Source organism: Callospermophilus lateralis, chromosome 9 (genome assembly GCF_048772815.1).
Source record: "Callospermophilus lateralis isolate mCalLat2 chromosome 9, mCalLat2.hap1, whole genome shotgun sequence".
Taxonomy (NCBI): domain Eukaryota; kingdom Metazoa; phylum Chordata; class Mammalia; order Rodentia; family Sciuridae; genus Callospermophilus; species Callospermophilus lateralis.
In genome coordinates, this window is record NC_135313.1 from 25731534 (window position 1) to 25749475 (window position 17942).

Genomic DNA, 17942 nt, shown 5'->3' on the forward strand with positions numbered 1-17942 from the left:
ATATCAAGTTCAAGGCCAGCTGGGCAAAATTAGAAATTGATCCTGTCTAAAAATTAGAAACAAAAAGGGCTGGGGATGTAGCTCAGTGGTAGGGCTTCCCTAGGTTCATACCCAGAAACAGAAAAGCAAACAAAAAACCTACTGGAGAATGGAATTAAAGTTGAATTTTTATTTGCATATTGAATCTATTTTCATTTTCCCCACGAATTAGCCATTAATTTTTGTAAGAAAAAAGTAATCACAGCTCGATTCTTTGAAAACAGTGTTTAAATAGTTGTCTATGTGAAGCAAATTAACTTCCACTATTACGAAGTACATTTCATGTACATTTTTGCAGTTCTGTGTTGGGGGCTTTTGGAGACTCCTGTTTCCATCGGGTTCGCCCAGCCCATCGGTTCGGGATCCTCCAGCCGCCCAAGGCCGGGAATGGGTGTTCGAGGCCCGGGAGAGCCCAGGGACAGGGCGGTGCTCCAAGGGCAGCTCGTTGCTGCCGGCGGCTCCGGAAGTGCGCGCGCCCAGCCTTTATCGGGGCGCCAGTGAGGTGTTGTGGAGCTCACTGGAATCGTGCAGTTGGCCGGTCCCGCGGAGAGTCCGCCCACCCGCAGTCCTGTCAGGCCCTCCCTGCCGAGGGCGCAGAGGAACCGCCGAGCCGCGTCCGTCGCCCCTGTCTTCCGCCCCTTGCTGTCCCGCCATGGCCTCACGCCTCCTCCTCGGGTCCCTGCGCGTCCTGGGCCGCTGCTGCGCGCCGCGCCCGCCGCCCGCCGTAAGGTGAGTGCTGCAGGGGTGCTGGGCGGGGAGCACGCCGCCCTTCTCGGGGTCTTGGAGGGGATGGCATCCCCGGGCCGGGCCGCCGCGAGCCTGGGACGAGCGGATGGGCCTGGTCCCTGGCTCCCAGCGCGGGGCCGCCCCCTCCGCCGAGCCGGGGAAGATTTCGCCAAATGCGCGTTCCGGAGCCCTGTCTCGGGACCCGGAGCTGGAAAATGCAGTTCGGATGCTCCCGCAACCGCGCTGCGACCTTTGGCCTAGTTAGGACTGCAGCGTGTGACAGCCACCTGATAGCGAACTTGGGACCAGCGCTCAGCCCGCGGCGACGCGGCGGAAAAAAGTGGCCAGGGCCAATAATCCAACACAAATGACCTGGCGAACTCCCCATCAGACAAAGAATCAGCTTTAGATTTATTAGCAATCCGTCAAGTAATTAAATACAGAGGGATTCTTGAAGGAGCTTCTAAGTGGCTCAGTGACTATTAAGGTGGTGTTTTGTAATAAGATCAAACGTTTCGGACACCGTCTGATGCATAAAATCCATTCATTGGATAAACAAACTGGAAGCACATAGGATCCATTATTTAATTAGGGTGAGAGGGCAGGTAAATGGTCTAATTACTACATTGTTTTGAAGTAAGGCACTCAGCTGCAAGACTTAATGCTTACTCTCCGGGAGGTTCAGGAGGCCTCACCGAATTGGCCACTTTAGTGTACACATACTTTTCTAATTTCAACCCCAGAACATCATACTAGAGTAACCCTGAAATTTTTTTGTATCAGGCCTTCTTTATGCTCTTAAAATTATAGGACCCCAAAGATCAGTTCGCTATTTTAGTTGAAGTATGGGAAGAAAGTCTATCCTTATAAAGGGGATATTAGAAAAGGAAAGACTTGACACTCTTTCATTCATCAGACTATAGTTTTAGTGTAACAGACTTCTTAAACTTATATGTGCATATAAATCACTTGGGGATCTTGTTAAAATACTCATTCTGATTCCATAGGTCTGAAGTTAGGCCTAAGATTGTGTATTTATAACCAGCTTTCAGTTGTTGAGGGGTGTGCTGGTGGAGATTATTTGCTTTTGAAAATGTAAATGAGGCCGAATTTACAGAGCCCAGTCTGGAAGGTTAGTAGTTTATAGCCCTAGTAAAACAGAGCCTCTTTGAAATCGAAAGCAACCCCCTGAGAGCTGCTTTTCTACATATGTATATTACTTGCCCTTTGTCTACTATGGTTCCTTTTATAAAAGTTTCAAGGCCCTTGTGTCCCTGAAAATGTAAAGTTTTGAACGACTAATAAAAAAAAGTAAAAAAAAAAAATGAAAATGAAGATTTAAGAAAGAAAAAGATCTCTTCTAGCTTCTTGAGAGCCGGCTTTGAATAACCTGTTTTGCTCACCAACCAACCAGTCTCCCAAGTTTTGTGGAGGGTTGTGAATGGTAAAGCCTCTTGCTCCTATTTTCAATAGGGGAGAAAAGGCCAATTTATTTGGTAAAGGATAAACTTGCTGCTAAGTGTTTTGATTTCTTCCCACTATGTAGTCTCTCTTGACCACCTGGGCTGACCTCAACATCTTTATTTTTTTCTTGGCATTTCTTTTGCTTTCATGTGTCCTAGTGTATTTTACTTGGAAAAGATTTCCTTAACATAATATAAGATATAAAAAATTAAGATCCAATTGAACTTGAATATAAATTGTCTTTACTAATATTTACAAATGATTAAGTGTTTTAATAAGGCAGGAAAGAAGAAAAAGAATATGTAGAAAGAAAATGTATAATATTTACTAAATTAAGAAAATAATTTTAAGTTTCTTCATACCTTTCCCAGCCTGTCACTCTCCAAGCCAGTCTCACTTCAAGGCCTTTCACCCTCAAGTTTCTGGGAAATCATAAATCCTAAAGTTACTGTAAATTCACCCATTTATGAAAATTACCTTGTGCATTGTTCATTAGTCTACCAATAAATAGTTTACATAAAGACAGATAGGACATTTTAATAAATCTATCATTTAGGAGACTTTCCAATATTATCTATGGGTCAGATAATGGAGACCACATCAGCCTGTCAGACTGATGTCACCCTCACATACCTTTCCTAACCCATCCCTCATCAAGTTTCCTTTAAAAAAAGACCTGGGAACCTGAAAACAGGTCTCTCGCTCTTAAGGTAGCACATATTCTCCCTTGAATGTGTTTTCTTTCCTTTCCTAAATAAGTCTTTATCCCTCTACTGACACTTGCTGAAATTCTTTTCCTTCAACACTGGCCCTGGGTCCAGCCCCACTCCCTCCTCTGAGAGCTCCTCCAGACCCTCTTCTAGAGGTATTTCTTCTTTCGTGACATGAGCTGGCTTATTTTTTCCCTAGAAGAAGAATCCCAACTATGGATAATCTATATGGACACATATATACTTATAGTTTTATTTTTAGTGGCAAGAAATTGGAACCAATCATTTCAACTGGAGGGATAAAGTAAATTTTAGTTTACTCAATGCAACATGACAGTGGTCTGTAAGGACCTTTCATGTTCTGGTTTCCTTTTGTCTCTGCCTTTATATAAATATTTTCCACTCATTCCACTGTAGCCACACTTGGCCTTCTTGCTTTTCCTAGATTACACCAGACACCATCCAGATTGAAATAACCTAAATGTTAACAAGCAAGACTGATTAATAATAGTATATTAATCTGATTTACTCTAACTCTTAAAGATGATAATTAGGAAGGCCTTAGTCATATTTTAATGTCTAGTTAAAAGCTCTTTAAAAAAAAAAAAAAAAACTTTAGGGCTGAGGATGTGGCTCAAGCGGTAGCGAGCTCATCTGGCATGCGTGTGGCCCGGGTTTGATCCTCAGCACCACATACAAACAAAGATGTTGTGTCCGCCGAAAACAAAAAAAAAAACATAAATATTAAAATTCTCTCTCTCTCTCTCTCTCTCTCTCTCTCTCTCTCCCTCTCCCTCTCTCTCCCCCTCTCCCTCTCCCTCTCCCTCTCTAAAAAAAAAAAAAAAAAAAAAAAACTTTAAGTCTACTTATCACAAGAAATAGTTCTTTTCTAGACAAATACTTTAAAAAAATTTAAAAAACAGAGTCCCACTAAGGAAATTTAATAGGAAACAAAAACATGTTTGGATAATATTTGAGTATATGATACAAGTTTTTTATATGTGAGCTGGAAAGTGTTCAAAGGAATTCACAGATTTTCAAAATTTATTCCAGAGGGGGAAAAACCTTAAAGAAGATTGAACTAAAGGAACTGTAAAGAGCAGTCTCATTTTAAGTTTGGTGGGTGGGGTGGGAAGAGAGGGGAAGGATTAGTTCCTGAAGGTCTTGAATAATCCCATACAAATCCTTGCAGAGACTGGTGGGCATTTAATATACATCTGGTTTGGCTCTGCATTGTGGTAATAACATCAACACAGTTTATATCTTATGTACCAGCCATTTAAAATGATGGGATTCTGGATAAAATACTAATTTTGGAGGGTTTGCATTATTTTAAACATTGCATATGGTGTAAAAACAGTATTATTCTATTGTACTGTTTGCATTTTACATTATTTAATCTATGTATCTTGTGATAACACTATATTTTACCTGCGGTGAGTACCAGGTGTTATCCTCTTTAGAAATTTGGAAGTGGAGACTGAGTTGACTAATGATAAATTGCTTCTTAATTCCAGTGAGGTAGGGGACATCCTATGAAAAGTGGTGATGCTTTAAAGTGTCTCTAGGGAAGCTATGTTGTTCAGTAGCATTAATTTGGCTATGAAGAGTAACAATTCATTTACTTTTTCTTAATGCATTTTTTTAAAGATGTTCTCATTCTGGAGGGGAGAAACGTTTGGAATCTCCTTCTGCTAAAAAATTAACAGATGTAGGAATTAGAAGAATCTTTTCTTCAGAGCATGACATTTTCCGGGAAAGTGTAAGGAAGTTTTTTCAAGAAGAAGTGGTTCCTCATCATTCAGAGTAAGCTCACCTACCTTCATGTTTCAATGTTATATAAAAGCGCCAAATATGAAAATAACTATTTCCTAGAATGTTGTATATTGTGCAGAAAAAATAATGTCAATGCTTTACTAACATTTTTATTGTTCTTCACCATAATCCTGTAATATCCTAGGATTCTTAAGTTTATACCTTTTTAAATGATTTGCACTTTTTTTGTTTTGTTTTGTTTTTAAGATACGTTCTCACTGTGTTGCCTAGGCTAGTCTCCTGAATCATATCAAGTGATCCTCTCTTCTCACCCTCCTGAGAATCTGGGACTACATGAATGTGCCATCATACCTGGTTATCTTAATTTAATTTTTTTCTTCCCCACAGTGCTTAAGATAGAGCCCAGAGCCTTGCCCATGCTGGGTAAGTGCTCTGCCAATGAGCTACATTTTTTTTTTTCTGTTGTACTGGGGATTGAACCCAGGGCCTCATATATTCTAGACAAGAGCTCTACCATGAGAGCTATATCCCCAGTCTTAAATGAATTTTTAAATGTATAACGTACAGTTCAATAGTGAGAATATTAAAAAATTTGAAATTTACTCAAAAAAAGTATTTTTTGAAAACTATGGTTAAGTAGCAGCAAACTGCTAGTCCATTTCATATTCTTTCTTTTTCGGTTTTATGAATGAATTAAAGGAAAGCTCAAAAGGCCAGTGGAGTACAAATCTTGGTAGCTGATCAGCCACTACCTCTGAGCTACATTTCCAGCCCTCTTTAAAACTTTTTTGAGATAGGATCTTGCTGAGTTGCTCAGGCTGGCTTTGACCTTGAAATTCTCCTGCCCTACTCTCTCCAGTCACTGGAATTACAGACATGTGCCACCATACCCAGATTTTATATTAATACTTTCTTGGTTATAATGACCAAAATTAGCTAAACTCAGAAGCTGTGACTGGTCTGGTGAAAAGCAATCAGCTTTTTGAAGATAAAAGAAATAAAACATACTGAATTCTAGGAGAGTCTTCTTTTTTCTTTTTTTTCTTTCTTTCTTTTTTTTTTTTTTTTTGTATCAGGGATTGAACCCAATGGCACTTTACCACTGAGCCTCAGTACTATTTTTAATTTCCAAACAAGATCTTGCTAAGTCGTTGCTGAGGGTGACATTAAATTTCTGTTCTTACTGCCTCAGCCTCTTGAGAATTATAGGTATGCACCACTGTACCTGGCTTCTTTGCTGCTTTTCAATTTTGTTTCACAACTATTGTTGAGAATGCCTTGAAATAAAGATAATAGAGTTGGCAGATTTTGAGTGGAGTACTCAAATAACCCATATCTTACTAACTGAATCTACCACTTTAAAAAAACACAAAAATATTTTCACATTTTTTTCACTATTTCTGACTATCCATGGTTTCCTTACTATGCTATTTCCATTTTTAAAGAAGAAAAGCTAGGGATGGGCCTTTAGCAAGCTTGAGGCCCCCCAGTCGGGTGGGGGTGAGGGAGGAGATGGCACAGTCTTCTCAGAAATTCATTTGACAGATAGATCTATGCTGTAAGGTGCTTCTGCTTTCCTGTGATTCCAATTTAAATGTAATGACGTGGTTTCCTCATGTCAGCTTTCATATGCTATAAATTCAGGAAAGATGCAGAGAATTATCTTTTCAAGACAGGTTAGGCAGATTCCCATGATTCTATGGCATAACTAAGCTTGCATGCTGCCAGCACCAACCAGGATAAACTGTACTCATGAATTTCAGTGGGTATATTTTATAGGTCGAATAAATAGTGAAGAAAGAAGGCAGAAAGTACCAAATATGAAGAAGTAAGGAACAGAAAAAGAAGGAGAAATGATAAGTAGAGTCCAGTTACAAATAGAAGGGTATGACCAATGTGCACAGTTAATCTTAAACCAAGGATGCATTCCTGCACAAAATTATTCAAAGTGTGGCCATTTAAATAATTTGGAAGAAATTTATCTGATTTTTAAATATTTAATTGCAGATGGGAGAAAGCTGGAGAAGTGCCTAGGGAACTCTGGGAAAAGGCTGGAAAACAAGGGCTGCTTGGAGTCAATATTGCAGAGCAGCATGGTGGTATTGGTGGTGACTTGTACTCCACAGCTATTGTTTGGGAAGAGCAGTAAGTATGGAGACATTTGAAGTTGAGTCATGCTTTGAATGTTCATTTTTTTCAAATGATAATAAAAAATGCTTTCTGATCTTCTGGGAAGATTGAAAATTCAGTGTAAAATGTGAAAGATTATGGCACTTATACTATTGTGCATTTCTTTTTGGGGAATGGGTGGGTGGAGCTGGTAGCAGGGATTGAACTCGGGGGCACTCAACCACTGAGCCACATCCCCAGCCCTATTTTATATTTTATTTAGAGACAGGGTCTCACTGAGTGGCTAAGTGCCTCACTAAGTTGCTGAGGCTGGCTTTGAACTCATCCTCCTGCCTCAGCCTCCCAAACTGCTGGGATTATAGGCATGTGCCACTGTGCCTGGCTCCTGTGCATTTCTTAAATGTGGGAAATCAGAAAATCCTCTTTTATGTTGTTGCAGTAGGTACTGTTGAAAGTTAAAGAGTTAATTTCTGGTTGGCTCATAGGGTTATTTTTTCCTTTTAAAAAGATATTTTAAAGAGAACAGCAGAATGGAAAATTATTATCAAATACACTAGAAGTCTAATATATAAGAACAAAGGTTTCAGTTAAAATGGACAAAAGATTTGAAGGAACATCTTTATAAAAAAAATGAGTTAGGTTTCTTTTTTTTTTTTTTTTGTAGTTGTAGTTGTAGTTGTAGATGGACTTGTTTATTTTTATGTGGTGCTAAAAACTGAACCCAGTGCCTCACACATGCAAAACAAGTGCTCTGTCACTGAGCTACAACCCCAGCCCCAATTAGGCTTTTTTTAAGTGGAAAAAGTTCATCCTTACTACCAACCAAATGTAAATTAAGTTAACCTGGAGGTACCATTATATATATTTACAAAATTTATGAAAATGAGAATTCTTATCACATAGTGTTGACAAGTGGTAAAAGTGGCATATTCATATACTACTGGTGACATTATAAGGGGACTAAAAAGGTAAATATATGTATAAAAAGTAAAAATGTTTTCACTCTGATTTAGAATGGCATTTGGGGGAATTTATCTGAAAAATAATTTAATAGGAAAAAATAGAAGCTATGTTCAGAAATCATTATCATGTTAGATCATAATCGACAAAATTTTGAAGCAATTAAATCTGTAACAGTGAGATAATGAATAAGAAAATCATGGGACATAAATAATTTGGAATATTTTGCAGCTTTTTAAGATTATAATAAAAGAAAACTAAGTTAAAAAGAGGATTTTTGTTATGTCATATAATTTAAGAAGAAAACAGTAAAGTAAAAAATTCAAAGGGACTACATCTACATTAGGATATATCCAAAGATAATTTTCCATAATAAAAATAGTTGATGTGTTAGGATTATACAATTGTAGGTGATCAGTAATTTATTTCTTAATTCTTTAAATAATTATTTATCCAGCCATTAGAACACTGTTACTATTTTAGAACCAACAATAAAAAGAAGAGTGAAAACAACATTCAGGAAGGTCATAGGTTTATGAGGCTGTTTGCACACAACCTACCACACAATCAAGATCTTTAATACTTTGTTGTTCCAATAGTCATTTTTAATTGAAAATTAAAGACACTAAGAGTAGAACAAAATAACTATCTTATGTTTTTAATACTTTTTTTTTCTTTTTAAGAGCATATTCAAATTGTACAGGGCCAGGTTTTAGTCTTCATTCAGATATTGTCATGCCTTATATTGCCAACTATGGCTCAAAAGAACAGATTGAGCACTTCATCCCCCAGATGACAGCAGGCAAATGTATTGGTGCCATAGCAATGACAGAGCCTGGTGCTGGAAGGTAAGTCAACCTTCATTTGGTTTTAAATTCTTGGAAGCAGTGCCCTAATAACAAACATTTTCTTAGTATGTTTGGCTCTCCATATTTGTCAGTTCTGCATCCATGAATTCAAATGACATCAAATCAGAAATACTCCAAAAAAGAAAAAAAATGTGTCTGTACTGAACATGTACTTTTTTCTTGCTACTGAGCTACATCTCCAGCCCTTTTTATTTTTTATTTTGAGACAGGATATTGCTAAAAAAATTGCCCATGCTGGCCTCAAACTTGCAATCCTCCTGCCTCTGCCTCCTGAGTAGCTGGTATTACAGTAGCCCAGCAGAAAAGTCTTTACTTTAATAACTAAAATTTAAGGTAAATACTCAAAGAGAATACATTAGTTTCCTGTGGCTTCTGTAGTAAACTACCACCAAAGTTTATGACTTAAACAACAGAAATGGATTCTTTAAACAATTTGGAAGGCCCAAAATCCAAAATCAGTATCATTGGGCCCCAAATTAGTTATCAGGAGAGCCAAGCATCCTCCAGAGGCATAGAGAAGAATTTACTCCTTGTGTTTCTATCTCCTGGTATTCCTTGGCTTATTGCCTTTGTGACCATGTTGCTTTCTCCTTTTCTGTTTATGGAATCTTCCTCTCTCAGTCTTTCTCTCCTAAGGACATTTGTGATTACATTTACAGGTCATCCAGATAATTCACTATAAATCCCATCTCAACATCCTTAAGTTATACTTTTCCATATAAAGCCACATTTATAGATTTTAGGGATTACAACCTGATATTTTAGGGGTCATTATTCATCCAAATATAGAGTTATAAAAAAGAAAATGTGTCCTGCAGTATAAAAATATAAAGACCACATAGAAGAAGAATCAGAAAAATTTCATAATATATGTGGACTATTTATTCATAATGCTAATCAGTGTAGGTTTTTGAAACCTAAATTTCTAACAATACAGGATTGTTAGTTAAAAATCATGGTAAATTCACATGATGATATTCTATGTAGATAAAAAACCATTGGATATTATTATATATGGTTCCAATTTTACAAATATACATTTATAGGTGTGTCTAAATCTATGGAAAAATAATTGCAAGGATGTATTTTTAAAATGTTCAGGAGATAAATTTATTTGTTAAATAAATTTTCTTTGGAATACTGTCTATATTTCTTCATATTTTGATTAAAATACTGTTTAGATTTTTTAAAAATTCTACTTTTAGAGCAAGTTTGTTACAAGAAACAGCATTTTAGATGTAGTCCTTTTTTTTGGCAGTATTTGCTTTTGGGTATTGAATACTGGGTCTTATATATGCTAGGTCAGCACGTTACCACTGAGGTACAACCTCAGCTATTTTTTAATTTTAAAACAGAATCTCACTACATTGTGATCCTTCTGCCTCAGGGTTCCAAATAGCTAGGATTGCAGGAGTGTGCCAGCACATCTGGTGAGAAATAGTATTTTTAATAGCTAAATTCTTGATGAGAAGAAGTAGAGGAAGGAACCAAAGTATGTAAAGGTAGGTAAAATATATTGTGATACATAATTTCAAGAGTGAGCCAATTTGTGGTTTTGAGCGTTGTTGGGCTTTTATGTACTCTATGAAGTTTGGCTAATTTATTTAATTTTTGTTTTTTTGCTGTGCTGGGAATCAAACCCAGGGCCTTGATATGCTAGGCAAGTGCTCTACTACTGAGCCACATCTCCAGCCCAAGGTTTTTTAATCTTAATCATACATTCATTCATAGAACAACTAGAATATAATGTATTAGACATGATTTTTTTAGTTCAATTGTGTGAACATTTCTTATATTAAGATTTTTATAATGGCATATCCAGTTTGAATGATCACATTGTATATATACTTATATAATAGCATTTGTCTAATTTCTTTTTTACCAACTGATGAATTTTTTTTATCTTTTCTTTCAATTACAGTGACTTACAAGGAGTAAGAACAAATGCCAAAAAGGATGGAAGTGATTGGATTCTCAATGGAAGCAAGGTGGGTAAAGAGGGACTTCTCTGATCCTTCTTTCCAGAGTCATGCCATGGGTAATGATGTTATTATGTAAGGATTCACTTAGGAATTGTTTACTTAAGTATTTGTGAGGTGGAGAGAAATTTACAACTTATTTATATGACACAAGATCTATGGTAACCCATCTGTGTTCCATGCTGCATGTGTTCTTAAAAATACTCAGAGGTGGGTTTTAGCTTCCAAACAGCTCTTCTCACAAAAGAGAAAAGTGGGAAAGTTAGGTTTATATTACCCCAAGATGGGACAGACAATAGCTGAACTTTATGAAAGACTGGGGAAAAAGCTTTCTGATAAATATCAAAAAGAGTTTGAAAGATACCAGATCACAGAATCCTTTTCAATCCTGTGTACAGATTTAGAGAGCTCCTCTAAACAGGATCACAGATGGCTCAAGAGCAAACCTAATATCACAGATGGCTCAAGAGCAAACCTAATATCGTTCAGGGAAAATGATACCTAGAATTATGTCTGAAATATACTTAGTATATATTTTTTTGTTGACTGAGTATTAAGTGAAGAAAAAATGTTCATTTTCTACACTGTTCTAAGAAGTCTTGTTGAAAATATGTTCCAGGGTCTGTTGAAGGTGAGTTTTTCTGTGTTATTTTTATTTGTTTGGTGCTGGGGGTTCCAGGGCCTCATACATGCTAAGTATGTCCTCTGGTACTGAGTTATGTCCCCAGCCCTATTTTCTTTACTAAAATTTTTTTAATTTCCAATTTCCAGTTAGTTTTAGTCTAATAAATTTTTCCTTTCCTTTTTTTTTTTTTTTTTTTTTTTGGTACTGGGAATCAAACCTCTGACTTCACACTTGCAGGGCAGGCATTCTGCCACTGAATTCCAGTGAGCTATATATCTCCAGCCCAGGCTGATACCTTTATATTTACAAAGTCAAAATAATCATAGCACTGTCAAATTCCTAAAAGTTTCTAAATGATCTCAATTTCTGTACTTATATTATCAGAGACTGGTAACAATTGTGAACCAACATCAGACTGCAGACCAAATTTTGAGCAACCGAGTTCTAAGTAACATTCCATAATCAAGTTTTATAATTACTATGCAGAAAAATAATACCTGTGCTATTAAATAAATTTGGAAAGTGTGCGTAACTTCTCTTTGATATGCTGATGTACATTATGAATCTCTAAAAATTGGATACAGTATGTTTTGTATCCTAGGAAATTTTCTTTTTATAGAATATTAAGAATCACTGATTTATTCAAATATAAATATTAGTCTAAATTATCCTAAGGATAAGAAACAGGTGCTAATTTTGATATATAATCCGTTAATACCCTCCATACAGAAACTGTTTTGAAAGAAAAGTGGGATATTTAGTCAAAAGTAGAATGGGAACCACATTTTGTTATGACTGGATTTCTAAGCAGGCCCAATCTGCTTAGTTACAGTTTTCTGTGGGAACCACTTAGGAAAGATACCACTGACTGTTTCAAAAACTGAATTAGGAATAGTAAAAAGGTATAAAACAAGTAAAAGTGAAGAAATGAGTAAGCAGATACAGTATATTAGAACTAATATGTAGTCACTAAAATGTCAACACTGTTTTTTAAGTATATATAATTGTTATGTTAACATTAAGTGAATAAACAGAATGCAGATATAGAATAATTTTAATAATAAGAGATGAGAAAGGAAATTCCCAATGGTACTTATATTATGGACTCTGAATATTTTTCTTTCTTTATACTACATCCTATCTATATAGCATCTACAATGAGCTTATATTATACTATAAGCATTTGATTAAAAAAATTACATCTCTCATTACAAATCATGCCAGTCCTTTTTGAATTTTTGATTTTCATAATTAGGAAACAAAAAAAGGCCACCAACAAGAATTATCTTACAACTTTCTTAGGAAGGGAATGAGTCATGATGGAAATACTCATATGAGGTTAGGTGACTGTACAGATGGTTCAGAATCTAGTCATCCTCTTCTGAAATTACTTCCAAAAATAACTTTGGAAACTTCACTTGATTTTATCAATCTGAGATCAGAGTATACAAGTGAACAGCTTCTGTCCTATGAACTGTTCCTTTTTTTCTATTCCATTGTTTATTTTTAGAATATTTAGTTTTCAACTCCTGGATTCGAAACAAACAAAAAATTACTCAAACATGTCAACTACATCAAATGGCTACTATTATTGTAGAAAGATAGGAAAATTTGGAGACCTTTGATAGGAATAAGGAAGTGATGGAGCCACATTGTTGAAAACAACAGTTTTCCTATCATTTATAGAATCCTTTTGGAGAATGCATGTTTCAAAATATATTCAAAGAACATCTCTGAAGGCCTCTTATATGCCAAAAACTACTAGCTGAGGATAGACATATTAATAAGAAATGGCCAGGCATCCTGATAGGGAGGGATGAGTGTCTTTTATTTTTGTGTCACCAACAATCACACCACCACTGCCTTCATTTACTATCATATAGATGACAACAATATAATTTTCTCATTTCCCATTATTTGAATACATCAGCACTATGCATTTTAGAGCACAGATCTTATAAAGCCATGGACATTAATTGATAAGAATAAACATCACCATTCTATACCCCTAATATTTTGAAGAGAGAAATAAAAGCAGATCATTTGAGTAAGTATGATAAACACTAAGATGCTGGGTAAATTGATGGTGCTATTGGAGAACTTAGCTAAACTGGGGAATTTAGAAGACTTTTTGAAAGATATGATGCCTGAATGTCCAAGATGAGTAGAATCCATCCTAGCTGAATTTATTCTGTAGCATTTTAGGAGCTATACAAAGGTTCTTGAGTGTGAAGGTGATAGGATTAGGTTGCCCTTTAGAAAGATCCCTTTGGTCTTATGATGGATTATAGAACTACAGAGGGTTCAATTGTAGCAACTTGTGCAAGAAATGATAAGAACCAGAAAGAAGGTAATGATAATAGAAGTGAAAGGAGGGGAATAGATTTTAAAAGTTTTAAAACGGTTTAGAAAGAATTGGATTCTGAGGGGCTGAGGTTGTAGCTTAGTGGTAAAGCATTTGCCCAGCTGGTGTGAGACACTGGGTTCAATCCTTAACACCACTTGAAAGCAAATGAAATAAAGATCTTGTGCCCATCTACAACTTAAAAAAAAAGAAAAAGAAAAAAGAATCGGGTGTCAAGTTAAATGTGAAGCAAGATGATAGCATGATTTATTGAAACATTCATTGAGATAGAGAAACAGGTTGACATTCAGGATTGGATAGGAATTTGGAATAGGAAGGCATGTTTTCTACCCAGCAGTCTTCAGGTGGAACTGTCCAAAAGCAGATAGGTATAAAGGTCTAGATCCTATCAATAAATGTGTTTTAAATAAAGATTTGGCTTCATTAGCATGTAGTGAATAACTAAAGTGAAGAAAGTGGTTGAGATGACCCAGGAAAGATGTAGAATGAGGAGATGATTATTAATTTTTCCCTGGTTATATTTTGTTTTCTGAATCAATATCTTTGAATATTTAGTTATTTTTTTCCTTAATGATTATCTCTTCTTTCTTTAGGTTATTTTTTTTAAAGTAGCCTATCTATTAAAAAACATAAAAAGTAGGCTTTTTCAAGAAGTGAAAGAACATGGTGGCACATGCCTGTAATCCTAGTTGCTCAGAAGGCTGAGGCAGAAGTGATAAATCTGGGAGTATAGATATTTAGTAGTGTAATGCCAGTTAGAGCAGATTTCCTTTCCTAATGGGTGGCTTCCCTCTGACATTCAGTGTATATTATTTTAATAGACAATTCAGTTTATTATAAAAAACACAATCTCTTCAAATTGTTGTTAATATTTATAATATTAAGAAAATGCAGGGGCTCCGTGATAGAGTACTCATCTAGCATGCCTGAAGTACTGGGTTTGATCCTCAGCACCACATAAATATAAAATAAAGATATTGTGTCCACCTAAAACTAAAAAATAAATATTAAAAAAAAGAAAATGCGTATGCTTCATTCTTTGAAGCATTGGATAATTTTTCCTCTGCTCTTTAACAACCTCATGTATGAATAATCAACCCTGAATGTATTGATATGTAGAGAGAGGTATGAAGTATGTTCTGCTTGTTCTAGTCTTCTTGAATGTGCTCTCCCTCAATCATAACTTGAACATGGACCTCAATATTGCAGAGCATTGTAGTGTACTTGGGTTTTTACAGGTATTCATCACTAACGGCTGGCTAAGTGATGTTGTGATTGTAGTGGCAATCACAAATCGTGAAGCGCGTTCTCCTGCCCATGGCATTAGCCTTTTTCTGGTAGAAAATGGAATGAAAGGATTTATTAAAGGACGGAAGCTACATAAAATGGGATTAAAAGCCCAGGTAAGTCATGGTATAAATTTTATTCAGATAATAACTAAAATCATTATCATTGAAAATAAGATATATAGAAAATTACATGTGATACAGTCACAACTGCCTATCTGAATTTCTAAAATGTTTTTCAAAAATGGTAGTGGAGATTCATTTTCAGTAATGCGCTGTATCTCTTTCTAGTATTCAGCAATGGGAATGAATTAGGATATTTTGAAAATCTGATTAAGAAATGGCAAAATTAGAGCTGAACATGGTGGCACATGCCTGTAATCCTAGTTGCTAAGAAGGCTGAGGCAGGATTACGAGTTTGAGGCCAACCTGGGCAACTTGACAATACCCTGTCTCAAAATTTAAAAAACGAAGAAAAAAAGGACTCGGAGTATAGCTCAGTGGGCATGTACAAAACCCTGGATTCAGTCCCTAGATTTATTTTTTTAAAAAAAGGAAATGGAAAAATTAACTTCATGCTTTAATAAACCATCTGTATGTAAATTACTGAAGAAAATTATGAAGGACAGAAAATATTTTTCTATACACTACCAAAGAAAATGTTTTGCTTAATAAGTATTAGAAATTTCCACTTCGCAGTTCCTAGAAAGCTGGACAGTATTAGAGCTTGAATGACAGGGCATTGCAGTGGGAAAACCATAAGTTTTAGAATTAGAAGGACCTGGATTTGAAATCCTTGTTTTACCCCTTACTACTTATGTTCACTAACCACTCTTACATGGCTGCTAATTTGGTTCTTTTTTTGTTTTGTTTTCCTTGAATGGAAATAATAAGTCTCTTCACTGGGTTATAATGAAACATAAATGAGCTCATTCAATAATCAATTGTATGGTCTTTTAGGATACTGCAGAACTGTTTTTTGAAGATGTCCGATTGCCAGCTAGTGCCTTACTTGGAGAAGAGAATAAAGGCTTCTACTATCTCATGCAAGAGCTTCCACAGGTCAGAGATGTTTGAAGAGTCCATCTATTGATTAGATATTGGACTGGAGTAGAATAATATAGAACTATCTAAATTAATATGTGTAAAACTTGTGGAAAAACAGTCATTTACATATAAAGTTATAAAAGAGAAAGCATGAATGTTACAGGTGAGATAAATAAATAACTGAACTCAAAAATATCTAACTGAAGCTTATAAAGTGAATAGGGAAATTAGGTATTTAGTTCTGTGATGCCTTCTTGAAATGATTTCCACTCCTTAACTACAAGTCAAAAACTTATCTCTTTGAGGAAAAAAAAAAGAACTTAGTTCTTTGTAAGGAAATGTCAGTGAATACATTTGGCAGTTTTTAAATAACTGGAATAAAAGGGAAAATGTGTTAAGTTCAGACAGAAGAGTTTTGTCACATAGAGTAAAAGTATCCATATCTGTGTTTTGGGAATGTGACTGCCTAGTCATCATTGAGTCTCACATGTCAGCTTAAGGGGATACCTTTGCCTGTTGACTGCATGGCATGGGCTAAATTTGTAATTGGGAAAAAGAGGTAGGGAAACTGGCACTTAAATAGAATATGAAAATCATTAGCATGATGAATTAAGCTGGTTAAAGTTGCTTGTACTAATAGATAGAATTTATGCTATGCACTTTAAAATGTTGATTTCCATGGATAAATTAAGTTATACAGTGCCCAGGGATCAAAAAATAAAAGTCAACTATGGAATTTCTTTACTCATGTGAGTAAAGAGAAAACTTAAATAAATTACATACACGTGTATGTATATATATGTACACATATATATGTTTATATGTATGTGTATAAATATATAAATATGTGTATATATATATATGTATATATATATATATATTAAAGCCAGTCATTCATAAAAATAAAGGATTTGCTCTAGAGCTTTGGAAAATTATTTTTAAGATACATCAAAATAATCTCAAATCTCTGTGGGAGCCTTTTCTTATAAAGAGTTAAGAAATAAGTTAATATTTAGCAGATTGTTTATAGGATTTATAGAATTCAAATTGTCTGAAAGTCATTTGTGTAATTACAATAATGTTTAAGACTTAATTTTGGGGTTATAGGAAAGGCTGTTAATTGCTGACTTGGCAATTTCAGCCTGTGAATTTATGTTTGAAGAAACCAGGAACTATGTTAAACAACGAAAAGCTTTTGGGAAAACGGTTGCACACATACAGGTAAGTTTATTGTTCTTGTTATGATTTAGCATTAGATAATATCATTTTACTCATCTGAGCATTCCAAATTTTGAACCCTTTAGTTTCTTCCTAAATGAAGTAACAGTGTAAAGCAATGTGCTCATCAACATCCCACTAGCAAGAAAACTTGAGCTGGGATTCTACCTTTAAATTTTTTAAGTAAAATAATTTTGGCTGGAAGACTTTGTGGAGAGGTAGAGATGAAGCATGGTGGTGGTGTTTCATTACAAAGATAATGCTCAGTGTGGTTTAAGTCCTGCATAGCTCCTGATATCTTTATAGTCAACGTAAGTTATGTCTTCTCTCTCAAATATTTTCCTGTTTGTGAGACATATAAAATATATTTGGTATATAAAATTGTAAGGTTTTACAATTTCAAACTCTTAAGATTTGTTAGATTTATAATATTTACTCACAAATAGAAATATCTTCTTATTTATGAATAAAGTCAGTAGCTACCTCATAAGATTACTGTAGAGGATTCAGTGGGATATAATACACATATAGTGTATAGAATATTGCCTGAAAAAACTAGCCCTCAATGAAGTTAGCTGTTATTTTTGCCCCTATGTAAAGCTTTGCTGTTTTGTTTCCATATAGGGGGCTTTTTTAAAATAAATAAATAAATAAATTTCTTGGTCTTGCTTCTGTTCCTGTTGTGGACCTTCTGTAAATCTTTCTGGGAACTATTTGCTACCTATGTAATCTTCAAGTTATATTTTTT

General features: G+C 35.3%; 1 protein-coding gene across 1 annotated transcript in view; it reads left to right on the plus strand.

The window, feature by feature from the left end:
• Positions 1–544: 544 nt before the first annotated feature.
• Acadl (acyl-CoA dehydrogenase long chain) overlaps positions 545–17942 on the plus strand; it is a 30731-nt gene continuing 13333 nt past the window's right edge. Inside the window, exons 1-8 of the mRNA XM_076866048.2 lie at positions 545–768; positions 4590–4745; positions 6723–6860; positions 8489–8653; positions 10596–10662; positions 14882–15046; positions 15890–15991; positions 17084–17197. Of these exons, the coding sequence (XP_076722163.1) occupies positions 692–768; positions 4590–4745; positions 6723–6860; positions 8489–8653; positions 10596–10662; positions 14882–15046; positions 15890–15991; positions 17084–17197 (984 nt within the window). The 5' untranslated portion in view covers positions 545–691. The remainder of the gene's footprint in view (positions 769–4589; positions 4746–6722; positions 6861–8488; positions 8654–10595; positions 10663–14881; positions 15047–15889; positions 15992–17083; positions 17198–17942) is intronic.